Below are 14,620 nucleotides of genomic sequence, written 5' to 3'. Positions count from 1 at the left end.
AAAAAAAAGGTGGAGAGGGAAGAAACAGTGATTAACTTAAAATTTAGGTATGGAGGCAATCTTTGGGGAAAGTATAAGATTTCAAAAGGAGCACATTGAAATGAAATTGAGTATATGGGTAATCAACCCGAAGGATACTTTCCTGATCTGCTTAAATTAAGATACCACTTTCAGGTTAGTAACTTAAATTCTGGAAAAAGTTTCACATGATATCCAATGAACTTTGAGAATTTGTGACCCGACAAATGCGTGGTGACAAAACGGCGATGTCTAAAGCACGCCCACTAAAGCGCGCCGACAAAACAGCGCCCACAAAAGCGCGATTAGGGTTTTTAGGTTAGGATTAGGGTTGTTAACATTGTTACTGTTGTTTTCGATGGCACGCTTTTGTCAGCGCGCATTTGTCAACGCACTTTAGACATCACTGTTTTGTCACGGTGGTTTTGTCAGCGCGCATTTGTCAGGCGCGCATTTGTCGGTAAACCTGAGAATTTTATAAAGCATTCACATAGAGATCTAGGAGAAAATGTTGGCCAAATTATGATTCTGGTCTACCCTCAATGGGTTGCATGAATCTCTAAAGAGATGGGAATGCTTGAAGGCCTGGGTTTCCCCCCCCCCCCCCCAGAATGCCATATATGAACTCTACCTTGATGGATGGGCAGCTATCATAAACATTATCAGAATTCTTATGGGTCTACTCAGAGTCAAGATGGGAAGACTTGGGATGGAAAGCTCAGGGCAAATAGCAGAATATTCTTGTTCCTGTGTCAGGATGGTTTATAATATGAAAGCATGCAACTCTATTGATGCATGTATGTTCATTTGGTGCACATGTGAAGAGCTGAAAAATACTCGTGCTCATGACCAGCTCAGGGTCCCTGTAGCCACTGGATCAAAATTTGAGCACTTGGCAACCGGCCTGTATTTATATTTGCGATGTCCTGGAGTCATGGGATTCCCATTGGTGACCCTCCCAACTGGCTTCCAACAAGTTAATGGGGGGGGGGAGCTAGATTACTGTAAGGCAGCGTTTCTCAATCTTGGCAACTTTAATTCTGGAAGTTGAAGTCCTCAGGTCTTAAAGTTGCTAAGGTTGAGAAACGCTGGTGTAAGGTAAAGGTAAAAGTAAAGGTTCCCCTGCTCACATATGTGCTAGTCGTTCCCGGTTCTAGGAGGCGGTGCTCATCTCTGTTTCAATGCTGAAGAGCCAGCGCTGTCCGAAGACGTCTCCATGGTCATGTGGCCGACACAACTAAACACCGAAGGTGCATGGAACGCTGTTACCTTCCCACCAAAGGGGGTTCCTATTTTTTCTACTTGCATTTTTACATGCTTTCGAACTGCTAGGTTGGCAGAAGCTGGGACAAGTAATGGGAGCTCACTCCATTATGCGGCGCTAGGGATTCGAACTGCTGACCTTTCAGATCGACAAGCTTAGCGTCTTAGCCACTGAGCCCCTTAGATTAACATAACAACTACATAAAAATGTAATAACCACATAAAAAACACAAGGTTGTTTTTTTTTTGCCATGGTTATTAAGTGACTTATAGATTAGTGTAACAACCACATAATTCACTTAATGACTATGGCAAAAAGCCCCTTGTGTTCCTACCCGCAGGAGGTTTCTAAACCAGGTTTTCTTACTTACCTGCACAAGGCTTCAATGGCATCTTTGTCCAGGAAATCATGTTCTCTCTTCACTCCAGTGATGTCAATGGGAAAGATCAGGTCTGTGAAGATCAAGACGAATGAGCAATCAGGAAAAAAAAAATGTTCTTCCCATAGATAACTTCTTTCAAAGAAACCATCTCTCTCCTCCAAGATGCAAGTAATCAACTGTGACAATAAACATTTCCATCCTCTCGGGGTGAAACGTGCAGATGCTTTGAGGGGGGGGGGAACGAACGTCCCCATGTGTTACAGGAAGGAAAAGCCAGCGGGGAAGGTATATGGTAGGAAGCCAAAAACAAAATAGCCTGAGCTGTGAAAAACCAATCTGGCCTTTAAAACAAATATTAACATTGTGAAGAAACCTTCCAGGAGTCCCTACGTACAACCGTTTAGGTAACAGATTTGAACTCCCAGCAATACCGAACAGCAAGAAAGCGGACATTAAAAAAACAACAACAAGGTTTATCAAGGCAAGAGACAAATAAATGTTTTAAATATAGTTGTCCTTGACATACGACCACCTTGGAGCCCAGAGGTTAGGTAGCTGTTCTGACCCCCCCCCTTCCTCCCACACCAACACACTCCGAGCCAAAGATAAGTTACGGCATTTAATTAACAGACAGACAGGTCCTGGGCAGCAAACCGGCACAGACAAGCTTGGGCAGCAATCCAAGGCTTGGCAGCAATCCAGCCTGCCAAGCTCACAACAATGTTCTCCAACATTAGTTCCTGCGTTGACTTCTGCAAAAGGGGCATGTGCACAAGCAGTCCTTTTATAGTCTTGAGAGGAGCCTAATTACCACCAGCTGAGTGCAATTACCTCCTGTAACTGCGCAACTGTTCCTTACGCCTATTAGCTCTCCGGTGCAGGGCATCCAGGAACAACTCCCTTGGCTCCTCCCCACTGCTGACGTCTGGATCACACTCCCTTGTCTCCTCCCCACTGGTCCAAGGCTCAGGCGCCTCCTGGTGGCCAACCAGCCTCTCTGCGCCCTGCTCGGAGTCGGAACCCTGTCCAGGGTCCTCCACATCCTCCAGAGCCGACTCATAGGGCCCCCCGCTGTCGGAGTCTGGTGCCAGCTCCAACGGCTCCTGCAGGGCCACAACAGGTAGCTAAGTGAGAAATTTGCTGAGCGGTGTCGCATTTCACATCTTTTCTTGCCACATTGGCTAAGTGAATCTCTGCAGTTGTTAAATTAGTAACACGGTGGTTAAATGACTCTGGCCTTCCTATTGACTTTGCCTGCCAGAAGGTGACAAAAGATGGTCGAATGACCCCAGGACGCTGCAACCGTCATAAATACGAACCAGTCCTCCAGCTATACATCGCGTGACCACGGGAATGCTGCAACGGTCATTAAGTGTGAAAAATAGTTGTAAATCTCTTTTTTCAGCGCCGTTGTAACTTTGAAAGGTCACTAAATGAACTGTTGTAAGCCGAGGACTACCTGTAGACCCATGGTGGCAAACCTATGACACCCGTGCCATAGGTGGCACATGGAAGCCTCTTTGTGGGCACGCAAGCTGTTGCTCAGCTCCACCATGCATGCGTATGCGCTGCCCACAGGCCGGCTGATTTTTAGGTCTCTGCCGTGCATGTGAGAGATGTGTGTGGGGGGTATCACCCGTGGGGAGCGGGGGGGGGGCTGCAGGCTCCCCCACACCCTTTTTTTTTGTTTCAGGCCTCAGGGAGGCCTGCTAGGCCCAAAATGGGGTGCGGGTGGTGGTGGTGCAGCGACCCACTTTTGGTCCCAGGAGGCTTCAGGGAGGCCTGCTAGGCCCAAAATGGGGTGCGGGTGGTGGTGGTGCAGCGGCCCACTTTTGGTCCTAGGAGGCTTCAGGGAGGCCTGCTAGGCCCAAAATGGGGCATTGGGGGGATCGTGCATGCATGCGCGGGGTGTAGCGCAGGGATGTCACATGTGCAAGCCCCGGGGTGGCAGGGCATGCAGGGGGGGGGGGTCACACACACATTGCATTATGGGCGTGGGCACGTGCACATACGTTTTCAGCATGCGAGGGCAAAAAGGTTAGCCACCACTGCAGGAGACCAATAGTAGCATCCGGAATCCGGATCAACTGCTATAATAAGCTTTATGTCCTCTCTTGGGGCGGTGGATGCTGTGTTCTTGTGACCCATCAAGCAAAAGGCAGTCTACTAGCTGTGTGTGGTAATTCCACGTGGGTTTAGTTAAGGCTCTTCTTTGTGTTGCCTGCCCGGATTGCAAAAACAACGGGCTTGACAAACACCTGCTTGGCCACCACGCAAGGGGGGGGGGGCAAGCTCTCTTTGCTTTGTCAGTTGTGCAAACCTGTCTTAGGTAAACACATGGGAGAGAGCAAGAGTGAAGCAACAACAGACACAATCTGAAAAGAAGCCTGGAAATTTACCAGCAACCTGCGGTGCTAAATAGACAAGTAGGATTTTCCACCATCTGCAGATCTCCGAGTGGCAAATGGCCCTTGATCCTGTATTCTACAGAACTGACAACAGCTCTAAATCGTAGATTACAGATGTGTATTTGTATCCCATCACGGCTTCCCTAGCTTTCCTCCAGGAGCTTGAGGCAGTTGGCAAAGCTCTCCCCTAGCAACTTTGCCTGTTAAGTTAAACTGACACAACGATGGCAGGAAGGTTCAACAAACAGTAAAACACTTGAACCCTGTTACCAGCATCTATGCTCCTTCGTGTACGTGTCTCATTTACTGTCGCCACATGCCAAGACCTGGATTACTGCACAATCTGCCTTTTATCAAAGCCAGATGGAACATGAGCCCATGTCAAAAGCTTAATGAACGTCCTGTTTTGCTGCCCCTCCTTTTGGAAATTCATGAGTTACTTTGACGTTACTATTGTCATGCTTTATTCTTTAACAATAGGCCTAAGACGTATGTACTGCTTAAGTGCTTTATAGCCTTCTCTACATATCTCCCCCAACAAGTGGAGTCCTCATTTTACCGGCTTTGGAAGGATGGAAGGCTGAGTCAACCTTGAGCTGGTCAGAATCGAACTGCTGGCGGTTGGAAGAATTAGTTTACAATATTGCATCCTAACCACTGAACCTACATTGGCTCATATGTTGGTTTTCCTATCTTGACATATGGAAAACTAGTTTCTCTACCTTGGTATCCTCCAGATGAGTGGGAACTACACATTCTCCTCAACTCACCAATTGCCATATTGACAAAAAAAAACACATTGGAGTTCTGAATCTCCTTACATTCTGCTCTTTAGTACCGATGGCTGCCGCAGCCACTTGGCTTCCATCATGGCATCGGAGGAAGATTCTTATTTGCAGAAATTATGAAAAACAGCAAAAGGTTTCAGCTTGTTTTGAAGGAAAACTTCCTAGAAATTTTGGCAAGAGCAACGAAATCAAAGCCAAATATAGAACATTGAGGAGGGCGGGAGGAGAGGGAGATAGACAATAGCTAGAGCTATCCTGCTGAGATATTTGATATTAATGTTATTATTACTTTAATTTTCTAAAATAGACCCTCCTTGGTTTGGTCTCTGGCCCAAATCTAAAGAATATAATAGGCGGAAGCTCAGTTTTTAAACAGATAAACAGAAGAGTTGCCAAGTGTTGTCTCTGTGAGTGCCATTATTCTCTACGATTGCCAATGCAGCTGTGAGTTAAAGCCTTAAATCAATCATTTCTTAAGAACACTCTGCTTAGCTCTGCTAAGTTGTCCAACAGTAAATAATGAAACATCTCTATTCAGTTCACCAAACAGCTGTGATGAGATGCTGATCCCGAAGTTTCTCTCCGACTACAATAAAACTTCCGAACTCTGCTGTAGATTTTTAGGCTAAAGACAACGAAAAGCTTTCTGAGTCACACCGACGTTAACCAACACTAGCACAGTTTAAAAAAATATTTTATCTCTTGTTAAATCTTGCATCCTCCGGCAAGTACAGTATAACTCACCCTGAACATCCTAGCTGTAAATTCTCAATAGAAATCCACCTCCAAATTTCTATATTCAGGCTTTTAACAGTCTTACCAGGTCAATACACAAATATCTAAATGTCGCAACATTTAAAGAAGTTTTAACAGCAAGAAGCGTTACAACAGCCAGGAAGAATTATTTGTAACAAAAGAGTTGAGTATATAGGGATGAAGGGAAAAACAAATTACTTATTATTTTATTTTCAAACTTAAATCTTAGAAATTTTTTAAGGTGCAGGTTTGCAAGATAATCCAGAATTAAACTAGGAAATGAATTTTTAAAAGATTTCAGTTACATATAAAAAAGTTAATTAGCATAGAATAGAATTGTGACAGAACTGGAAACTCAATGCATAGTTTCAGCCTTTGCCCTCCCAATTTCCCCCGTTCTTTTTGTATCTGCACAATAATTCTTAAACCAGCTTCTCCACACACAGAAAATGACCCACTCCAGAAAGCTTGAAGGAAAAACTACACTTGAATGTAAAAAAAATAATGACCTTCTCATTCTTAAGCATCAGCAGTTTTATATGATTAATTATTGGGAAAGAGGAGGACTTAAGCCTTTATTGGCCTCCAATCCTTGTCTTACAGCTTCTGGGATTCCTGGTTGTGAATTCAATCCTTGCCTTAGAATAAGGGTAGATTTTTTTCCCCCCAATGAGAAATCAGAGTTATTTAAAAATTTAAAAAATAAACTGGCCACTCATGAACCATGACGTAACTCAAATGGAGAAGAACTAAACATTCTCAAATCTAGTTTTGGTGTACCACTTCTTTTTAATATTTAGAATAGCTGATAACCCGGCGTTGCCCAGGTATTTATTTATAGGGGGAAAATGTCAGGACCATACTTAATTTCTAATATTGGATTTCCCCCCTTACTAGAGAGAGCCCCCTTGTGGAGTACTGTGAAACCATTACCATGGCAACTCCACTGCGCTGTACAGTAGAAGCCATTTTAAGGGACAACAGGCTGTATCTTAACAGAACACCCCCCCCCCCAAGGGATTTTAGGGGTGTCTTACCCCCACAATATTTTTTCCCAGAGATTAAGTCAGCTGTGTACCAAGTTTGGTTGAAATTGCTGGAGGCAATCCCGAGATCTGCTAGAACATACATACACACACATATACACACATACGCACACGTATATATACATGTAAGTACAGGTAGTTCTCGAATTACAACAGTTCATTTAGTGATTGTTCAAACTTATAACACCTCTGGAAAAAAAACTTATGAACATTTTTCGCACTTAAAATTGTTGCAGTATCCCCATGGGTACGTGATCAAAATTCATATGGTTCATATTTATGACAGTTGCAGTGTCTTGGGGGGGGGAGGGTGTCATGTGGTCATATTTTGTGACTTTGAGATAAGCAGAGTCAATGGGGAAACTAGATTCACTTCACATCTGTGTTGCTAACTTAACAACTGCAGTGATTCATTTAACAATTGTGGTAAGGAAGGTTGTAAAATAGGGCAAACTGCACTTAACAAATGTCTCACCTAACAACAGAAATTTTGGGCTCAATTGTGGTTGCATGTTGAGGATTGCCTATCATATTTGGGAGTCTATTTCATTTACCCCAAAAAAAGGAACACTTTACTGTTAGTATCCAGCAATACTGCAGTCTGTCTGCCAGTCTAAATACCAGACATTGTCTGAGTTTGAATATATACTTTTTCTCAGGCAAGGAGTTTGCCATGTATACTCAGGAGTTTCCTTCCATCCCTTCCCACCAGACAGAGAAAAAGTTTTATTCTTTTTTAAAAAGGCAACGGGAGATTTTTAGGGACCTTCAGCAAGAGATTATACTGAGCCTAAGCTGAGAAAAAAATGAGCAGTACCATTTTCCTTCAGATCCAATAAAAAGCTGGAGTTTGTAAGGTGATTAGATTGCTAGGGGAACTGACTTGAATTCTCCCACAGATTACGTCTAAGAAAATGTTTTCAAAATTATTTTTGTTGTTATTTTGTCGTGCAATATTGTCTTTGGGTTTTTAACTTAGTGTGCCTTTCAGAGTCACTCATGTGAGATGGGTGACTATATAAATGTAAATAAATGCAAACATTGAAATATATTTACTTTATATTAGTAAGTAAGTAAGAAATAAGTGTTGCTAAAGAACTTTTTATCTCTTACTAGCCGATAATCTGGTGTTGCCGGGGTATTTATTTACAGGGGGAAAATGTCCGGATCAAACATAATTTCTAATATTGGATTTTTCCCCTTATCAGAGGGAGCCCCCTTGTGGAGTACTGTGAAGCTGTTACCATGGCAACTCCACTGCGCTGTACAGTAGAAGTCATTTTATGGCAGTACAGTAAAAGCCATTTTAAGACACAATGGGCTGTATCTTCACAAAACACCCCGCCCCCCGAGGAGTGTTAGGGGTGTCTTACCCCAACAGTATTTTGTTTTCGAGAGAATAAGACATCTGTGCACCAAGCTTGGTTGAAATTGCTTGAGGTGTTCCAGAGTTATGCTGGAATATACACACATCATTTTTTTTACTTATTATTTATATATTCGTAGATTTTCACGGGTGTAGGTATGCTGGTCTTGTTGTGTTCGGGTCTTTTCCCAGGTAAGATTGAGATTGTCTTGGCAACGTTTCAGCATTTCATTTTACCCACCTCAGAAGGATGGAAGGCTGAGTCAACCTTGAGCCGGTGAGATTTGAACTGCCGAACTGCAGATAGCAGTCAGCTGAAGTGGCCTGCAGTACTGCACTCTACCCACTGCGCCACCTCGGCTCTCACCTTGTTGCCAAGGTGACTGGGATAAAAGCATTTTTTTAAATCCAGAAAATTCAGGTGTTAATGTTAAGAAGACCATAATCTGGATAGCCATTTGTCTGGAATGGTCTCCTGCTTGAACAGAGGGTTGGATTAGAGAATGGGTGTCAAACTCAGGTTGTCATGGCGGCATCACGTGATGTATCAGGACTTTCCCCGCCCTTCGCTAAACCGGGCGTGGGCAATGCGTGACGCATCTGGCCTGCGGGACAGGAGTTCGACAGCCCTGCCTGGACTAGAGGATTTCTAAATCTCTTCGAACCTTATTATTCAATGTTCTATATGGAACAAGAGGTACTGCAAAATCAGTCACTGAAGATTCTGTATAAGACAACCTCAACAGTAGTTGGAAACATCCTGTAGAACTGATTTCATGGTCTAATAATCTATTAGTGTTATTGTCATTTTGCTGCTGACTTTTCGCAGCATAATCTTGGTAAGCTTTGGGGTTGTAAAAAGTCCTTACTTAGGACAAATGAACAACATGAATTAAGATACCACTGTATTGTTCCAAAATAATCCCAAAATCTTTCAACTGATTGCCTTATCAGCAGCATTGAAGTCTGTCACCTAACACATGTTAATTTTGTCGAATACACAGAGATCATAGATGGAAGTTGGCATTGATACCATTATTTTCTAACCTGTTCTACAATTATGATCTTTTCTATGTAAAGTAGCAATGATACAATCATACTGTTATTAAGAATATCATTATAGAGCCGTGAATTGCATTGTTACCTACCTTCATAAAGTTGAACATACTGGGGGAATCCTGCTGCTTGCAGCCAATCACATGCTTCTTTCGCTTCAATCTCTGAAAAAGAAAAAAAAAACCACAATTCCAAATTGGTAACGGTGAAAGCAAACTTAAAAAAAATAAATCTTAAAACATTACATGTAGAAAATGTGTACATATAATAATAGCTATAGACTTAGATTTATATATAACACCGAAGTGCTTTAAGCACTCTCTGAGAGATTTGCACTGTCAAAATATTGCCCCAACAATCTGGGTCCTCACTTTACCAACCTCAGAAGGATGAAAGGCTGAGTCAACTGAGACAAGTCGGGATCGAACTCCTGGCTGTGGGCAGAGTTAGCTCCCAATACTTCATTCTAACCATTGTGCCACCGGGGCTCCTAGATAGCATCATGGTTTGGACCGAAATGCAACTTATTATCCAAGTGTAATTATTTTAACTTTTGATTACACTTCTTCTTCCACTGCTTTATAGACTGACCTAATTCTACTACTCCGTGACCAAGTAAAATTACGCTAAGCTTTGCAATGTTCTTCATATTAAATAGCTACAATCCAATCAGGAGCAAATTGATGAACGTGGTGCTTTTGCGGCAAGATGTGGCAAGGGAAGCTTCTCAAGCACCACCTTCTCATTTTACAGATAGTCCTTGACTTACAACCATTCATTTAGTGACCATTTGAAGTTACAAAGGAACTTAAGAAATGACTTGCGACCATTTTCAGTTATGACTCTTGCAGCATTTCCATGGTCAAACGATCAAAATTCGGAACCTCGGCAACTGGCCTGTATTTATGATAGTTTTAATGGCCCTGGGTCATATGATCACCTTTTGTGAACTTCAGACAAAGTAAATGAGGAAGTTAGATCCACTAAACAGCCGTGTCAGTAACTTTACAACTGCAGTGATTCACTTATCTGTTGGAAGAAAGGTCATAAAATGGGGCAAAAATCTCTTAACAATTATCTTGCTTAGCAATGGAATATTTGGAAACAATTGTGGTTGCAAATTAAGGATGACCTGTATTTGTTGTATATATACTTTAATCTGCCCAATAACAGGCCATTCTCTGAACATACTGAAAATCAGAACGAAGGATATTAAAGCACATAGGAGTAATGTACACAAAACTCACCGGAACAGAGTAGTTACATAAAACAATAAAACAGATTATAAAAAGCATCCAAAACGGAAGGGGGGAAAAAGCATCTGACTAGCACCAAGAAGAAAGCAAATAATATCTGCCTTGGAACTGTATTTTTTTTTTAAAGGTGCTTACAAACGAGAAGAAATCTTCCATGGAAATGTCTGAGACAAATTGCTTCCTTTTAAATGCAAAACTCAACAAATGTGCCTGTGCTTTTCGAAAGTAATGCCTTATCAAAGAATCTTTCCAACCATTCATGAGTATTGCTTAGCAATTGATGTTTCTTTGAGACGCAACAATCTACTTGCAAACTGAAATACTGCCTCTAATTAAAAAGGCAACACCCACTTTTTATAGCGGGTAAATAACACTAACCGACTCTGATCCTTAGAACAACTAAGGCATTATGTTACATTCAATCAAGAATGTGTTTACTGTTCGGGTTAACAGTAAAAAGAGAGTTATGCAGCACCACAACATTTAAGAATTATTCCATCCACATCCACAGTTGCTTCAACTGTGCTTTTCCCTTGTTCAGAATACTGCTTGGTACAAGGGGCCAGGAGAAAGGGAACATGTACAAATCTTTGACTTTCATTCTCGGTTTTCTTATCAAGCGTGCCAACACTGCTAAATTATTTGGGTAGTGATCCCAGAATACAGATTGAGGTTGGCTGGAAAGCTAAAAAATAGGTATTACTCGAAGAGATTTAAAAGCTCTTTCTAAAGCCTCACATTTCCAAGCTGGAATGAAAATGTACATTTACTTTCAATCTGAGAAGATAGTATATGCATTGACAGAAGAAGATAATGACAAATAGCCTTTATATTCTTATCATATAGACTTGTCTATGAAGTCAAGAAGAGTGGAGCTAAATTTGAAGAATAGATCTTCTGGTTAGTCTTCAAAAAGCTTTTTGGAAGTTGATTATTGAAGATGTAGATGTCCATCCTTAACCCTAACTTTGCCCTCAGACTCAATATAGGCTAAAAAAGGGAATTGCAAGGATTTCAACCCCTAAGGATATTCCTGGATCTTCAGGTGACTTTCTGACTGCTTATTCCTTGTTCTGAGTAACTAGTAGACCAACTTTTGTATAATTGCTTCATTCTTACTCCCTTTTCTTCATGCTATTTGCATATCTGAGGACAAACTGGGCACCTGAGGCCAAAGAATTGAATCAAGATTTTTTCAGGTCCCAGAAAGAATTTGGTGACAGGATTCATCCAATGAGCAGCTATGCAAACCAATGGATAGTTAAAATACTGTATATACTCGAGTATAAGCCTAGTTTTTCAGCCCACTTTTTGGGCTGAAAAAAGCCGCCTCGGCTTATACTCGAGTCAGTGAAAAATTTGCCCGAAATGGAGGAGAAAAAGGGGCGGGGCCATGCCGCTGGGTGACACTCGTGAATGGCCCAGTGCCCCTGTGAGTTTCCCCTCCCTCTGTGTTAGTTTGCCGCGCAGCGCGCACCGCACCATCCCCCCTCCTCACGTTCTAATGTAATGCAGGGCTGTCTTACGATTCCCCTTCCTCCCCCTCCTGCCGCTCTGCAACGATGTCCCACCTCCTCCTTGTTATGGCAAGCAGCCACATAGCGATGTCCCACCTCCTCTGGTACAGTGATCCAATGATAGGAAACACTGTGCCGTGTGTCATAGGAGGCGGGACATCGCTCCCGCGGCTGCACGGGACATCAGCATCATGAGGTGAGTGAAGTATTTCATTGAATACACCGCTAGTTTACTGTTTTTCTTTGAAATAAATATTCAAAAACATTATTGGTATCTATTTTTATTTTTGAAATTTACCGGTAGCTGCTGCATTTCCCACCCTAGGCTTATACTCGAGTCAATAACTTTTCCAGTTTTTTGTGGTAAAATTAGGTGCCTCGGCTTATATTCGGGTCGGCCTATACTCGAGTATATACGGGTAATTCCTCAGCAGAATGTTACCATCCCATTCAAGGCTTTTCTTCTTAATGACAGCTCAATTTTTTTTTTCTGCCATCAAGATTTTAGCTGATTGAATAGTTGTGGCCAACGGTAAATTTTTACTGTTTATTTAGCCTTGCCCATATCTAATCTTTTTAAAGACTAGGATAGGAAACCTCAGAAACAACTCAACTGTTTTGAGAGCCACTGCAAGCCAAGATGATTTCCCTCACATTTTTTCTGAAAGTGCAATTATGACACACAAGGCAATTTAAAAAAAAAAGTTCGTTACAGCACAGTTTTGTTGTTTTATCATTCATTCATTCAGGCTGCAATATTAGGTTTCATTCATTCTGTTATATTTTATGCTAGCTATATATATTTGTGTGTAATCTCTCTCTCTCATACACATACTTTGCAATCATTCTATTTCAGAATACTGCAGAATCAACTCAATAAAGCACCTTGCTCTCTTCCATGTACATCGACATCAAACTTGGTAGAACCTGCTAAATTTCATACTACCATCTTGAGGTGCACCAATTTAACACTGTATAGGATCAGTGACGATTAACCTTTTTGGTGCTGAGTGCTGAAAGTGAGCGTGTACCCATAATGCAATGAGCGCATCCTGCCCCCACGCATGTATGCGCAACCCCCACATGTGCGCCCCGCCCCCTGCAAAACGTGTATTTTGAACCAAGCTTGACTTGAACAAGCTAATTAAATGCATCTAACATATAAAACGTAATTATTCACACATAAAGGGCTGACTCAGAAATCTTGGGAGTTGAGGTCCACAAGTCATAAAGGGGCCATCATTCCCCACTCCTGATATAGATAAACCTAGGTAATTAAAGGAAATCCTAAACCATAATGTCTTTGCTTTTCCACGCTTCAGCCTAAATAATACTAATTATTACTGGCCTATAGAAAATCCGCTCAATAGCAACAGAGGGCAATGAAGTAAAGAGAAGGAAGATCAAGTTTTTTTCAGCCTGCTTCTATGCTACTTGCTATTTCCTTCCCCTTTACAGATAAAAAAGACAAAGAAATAGTTCAGGTATCTGGCTGTCTATTTCCACCCTCAGACTGTGATTGAACAACCTGAGAAGAAATCAGACGTATTTGTGGACAATCAAATGGAGTTTGGAGTTTGGAGTTTATTCAATTTGTAGGCCGCCCTATTCCCCGAAGGGACTCAGGGCGGCTGAACAAAAGCCAAGGGGGGGAAAATTACAAAAAGTAAGACAAAAACAATCAGACAATACAAACAATTTAAAAGCACAACAGACACAGCAAATTCGAGCAGGGGGGGGGGGAACTCAACCCCAGGCTTGCTGGGACAGCCAGGTCTTCACGGCTGTCCGGAAGGCCCGAGGGGTGGAGAGGGTCCGAATTTCCACGGGGAGCTCGTTCCAAAGGGCCGGAGCAGCCACAGAGAAGGCCCTCCTCCGAGTAGTGACTTTATCTTGTGCTATCTATTAACCTGATGTTGCCCGGATATTTGTTTATCCCAATCCTGCATTAGACATTCATAAATGTCTCAGCCAAATGTAATTTCTAATGTTGGATTTTCCCCCTTATCAGAGGGAGCCCCTTTGTCGAGTACCGTGAAGCCGTTACCACGGCAACTCCACTGCGCTGTACAGCAGAAGCCATTTTAAGGCACAACAGGCTGTATCTTAACAGAACACCCCCACAGGGGTGTTAGGGGTGTCTTACCCCCTCAGTATTTGTTTCCAGAGAGTAAGTCATCTGTGTACCAAGTTTGATTGAAAACACACACACACACACACACACACACCTGGGTGTGGTGATAACCAGAGGCCTAGGGGGTTATGTAACTGCTTCCTCTGCCTCAGTCCACAGGAAAGAATCTCCTTTGACGGGATCTGATTCATTTGTAAAGGACAGGCATGATTTCCCCAAAGAGATCTCTTAAGACTGCACTGCATTCATCCTTCACATCTGCAGTATCCATAAACATTAGTCCTCTGAGCTGACGTTATTTGATTTAAGAAAAAAACCCATCATGTACTAAAAGTAAAGATGTGTTTAACATTACACTGAGCCTGGTTGCTGGACTGCAAACTCAAGAGTGCAAGAAAATATTGTGCATTTCATTCATTCATTCATTCATTCAATTCAGTGATCACCCTACTCCAGATACTTTGCTGATCATTTTTGTCAGTATTTAAAAGGAGTCAGAATTGTGAATCTATCTCCGACCTTTAGGCAGTTAGGTTATGTCACACAATACTAAGCAGTGGTGGGATTCAAATAATTTAACAACTGGTTCTCTGCCCTAATGACTTGGTGGGTGGGTGTGGCCAGGGGTG

At 42.3% G+C, this 14,620-nt stretch overlaps 1 protein-coding gene across 2 annotated transcripts in view; it reads right to left on the bottom strand.

Annotated features, from left to right (window-relative positions):
- DLC1 (DLC1 Rho GTPase activating protein) overlaps window positions 1–14,620 on the bottom strand; it is a 280,082-nt gene that overhangs the window by 32,156 nt on the left and 233,306 nt on the right. For both annotated transcript variants that reach the window (XM_032224432.1, XM_032224433.1), the window contains 2 exons: window positions 9,177–9,248; window positions 1,653–1,734 (listed from right to left, as the gene is read on the bottom strand). In XM_032224432.1, coding sequence (XP_032080323.1) covers window positions 1,653–1,734; window positions 9,177–9,248 — 154 coding nt within the window. The remainder of the gene's footprint in view (window positions 1–1,652; window positions 1,735–9,176; window positions 9,249–14,620) is intronic.

The sequence above is a fragment of the Thamnophis elegans genome, chromosome 9 (assembly GCF_009769535.1).
Source record: "Thamnophis elegans isolate rThaEle1 chromosome 9, rThaEle1.pri, whole genome shotgun sequence".
Lineage (NCBI taxonomy): Eukaryota > Metazoa > Chordata > Lepidosauria > Squamata > Colubridae > Thamnophis > Thamnophis elegans.
This window is presented reverse-complemented; position numbering and strand designations above follow the sequence as displayed.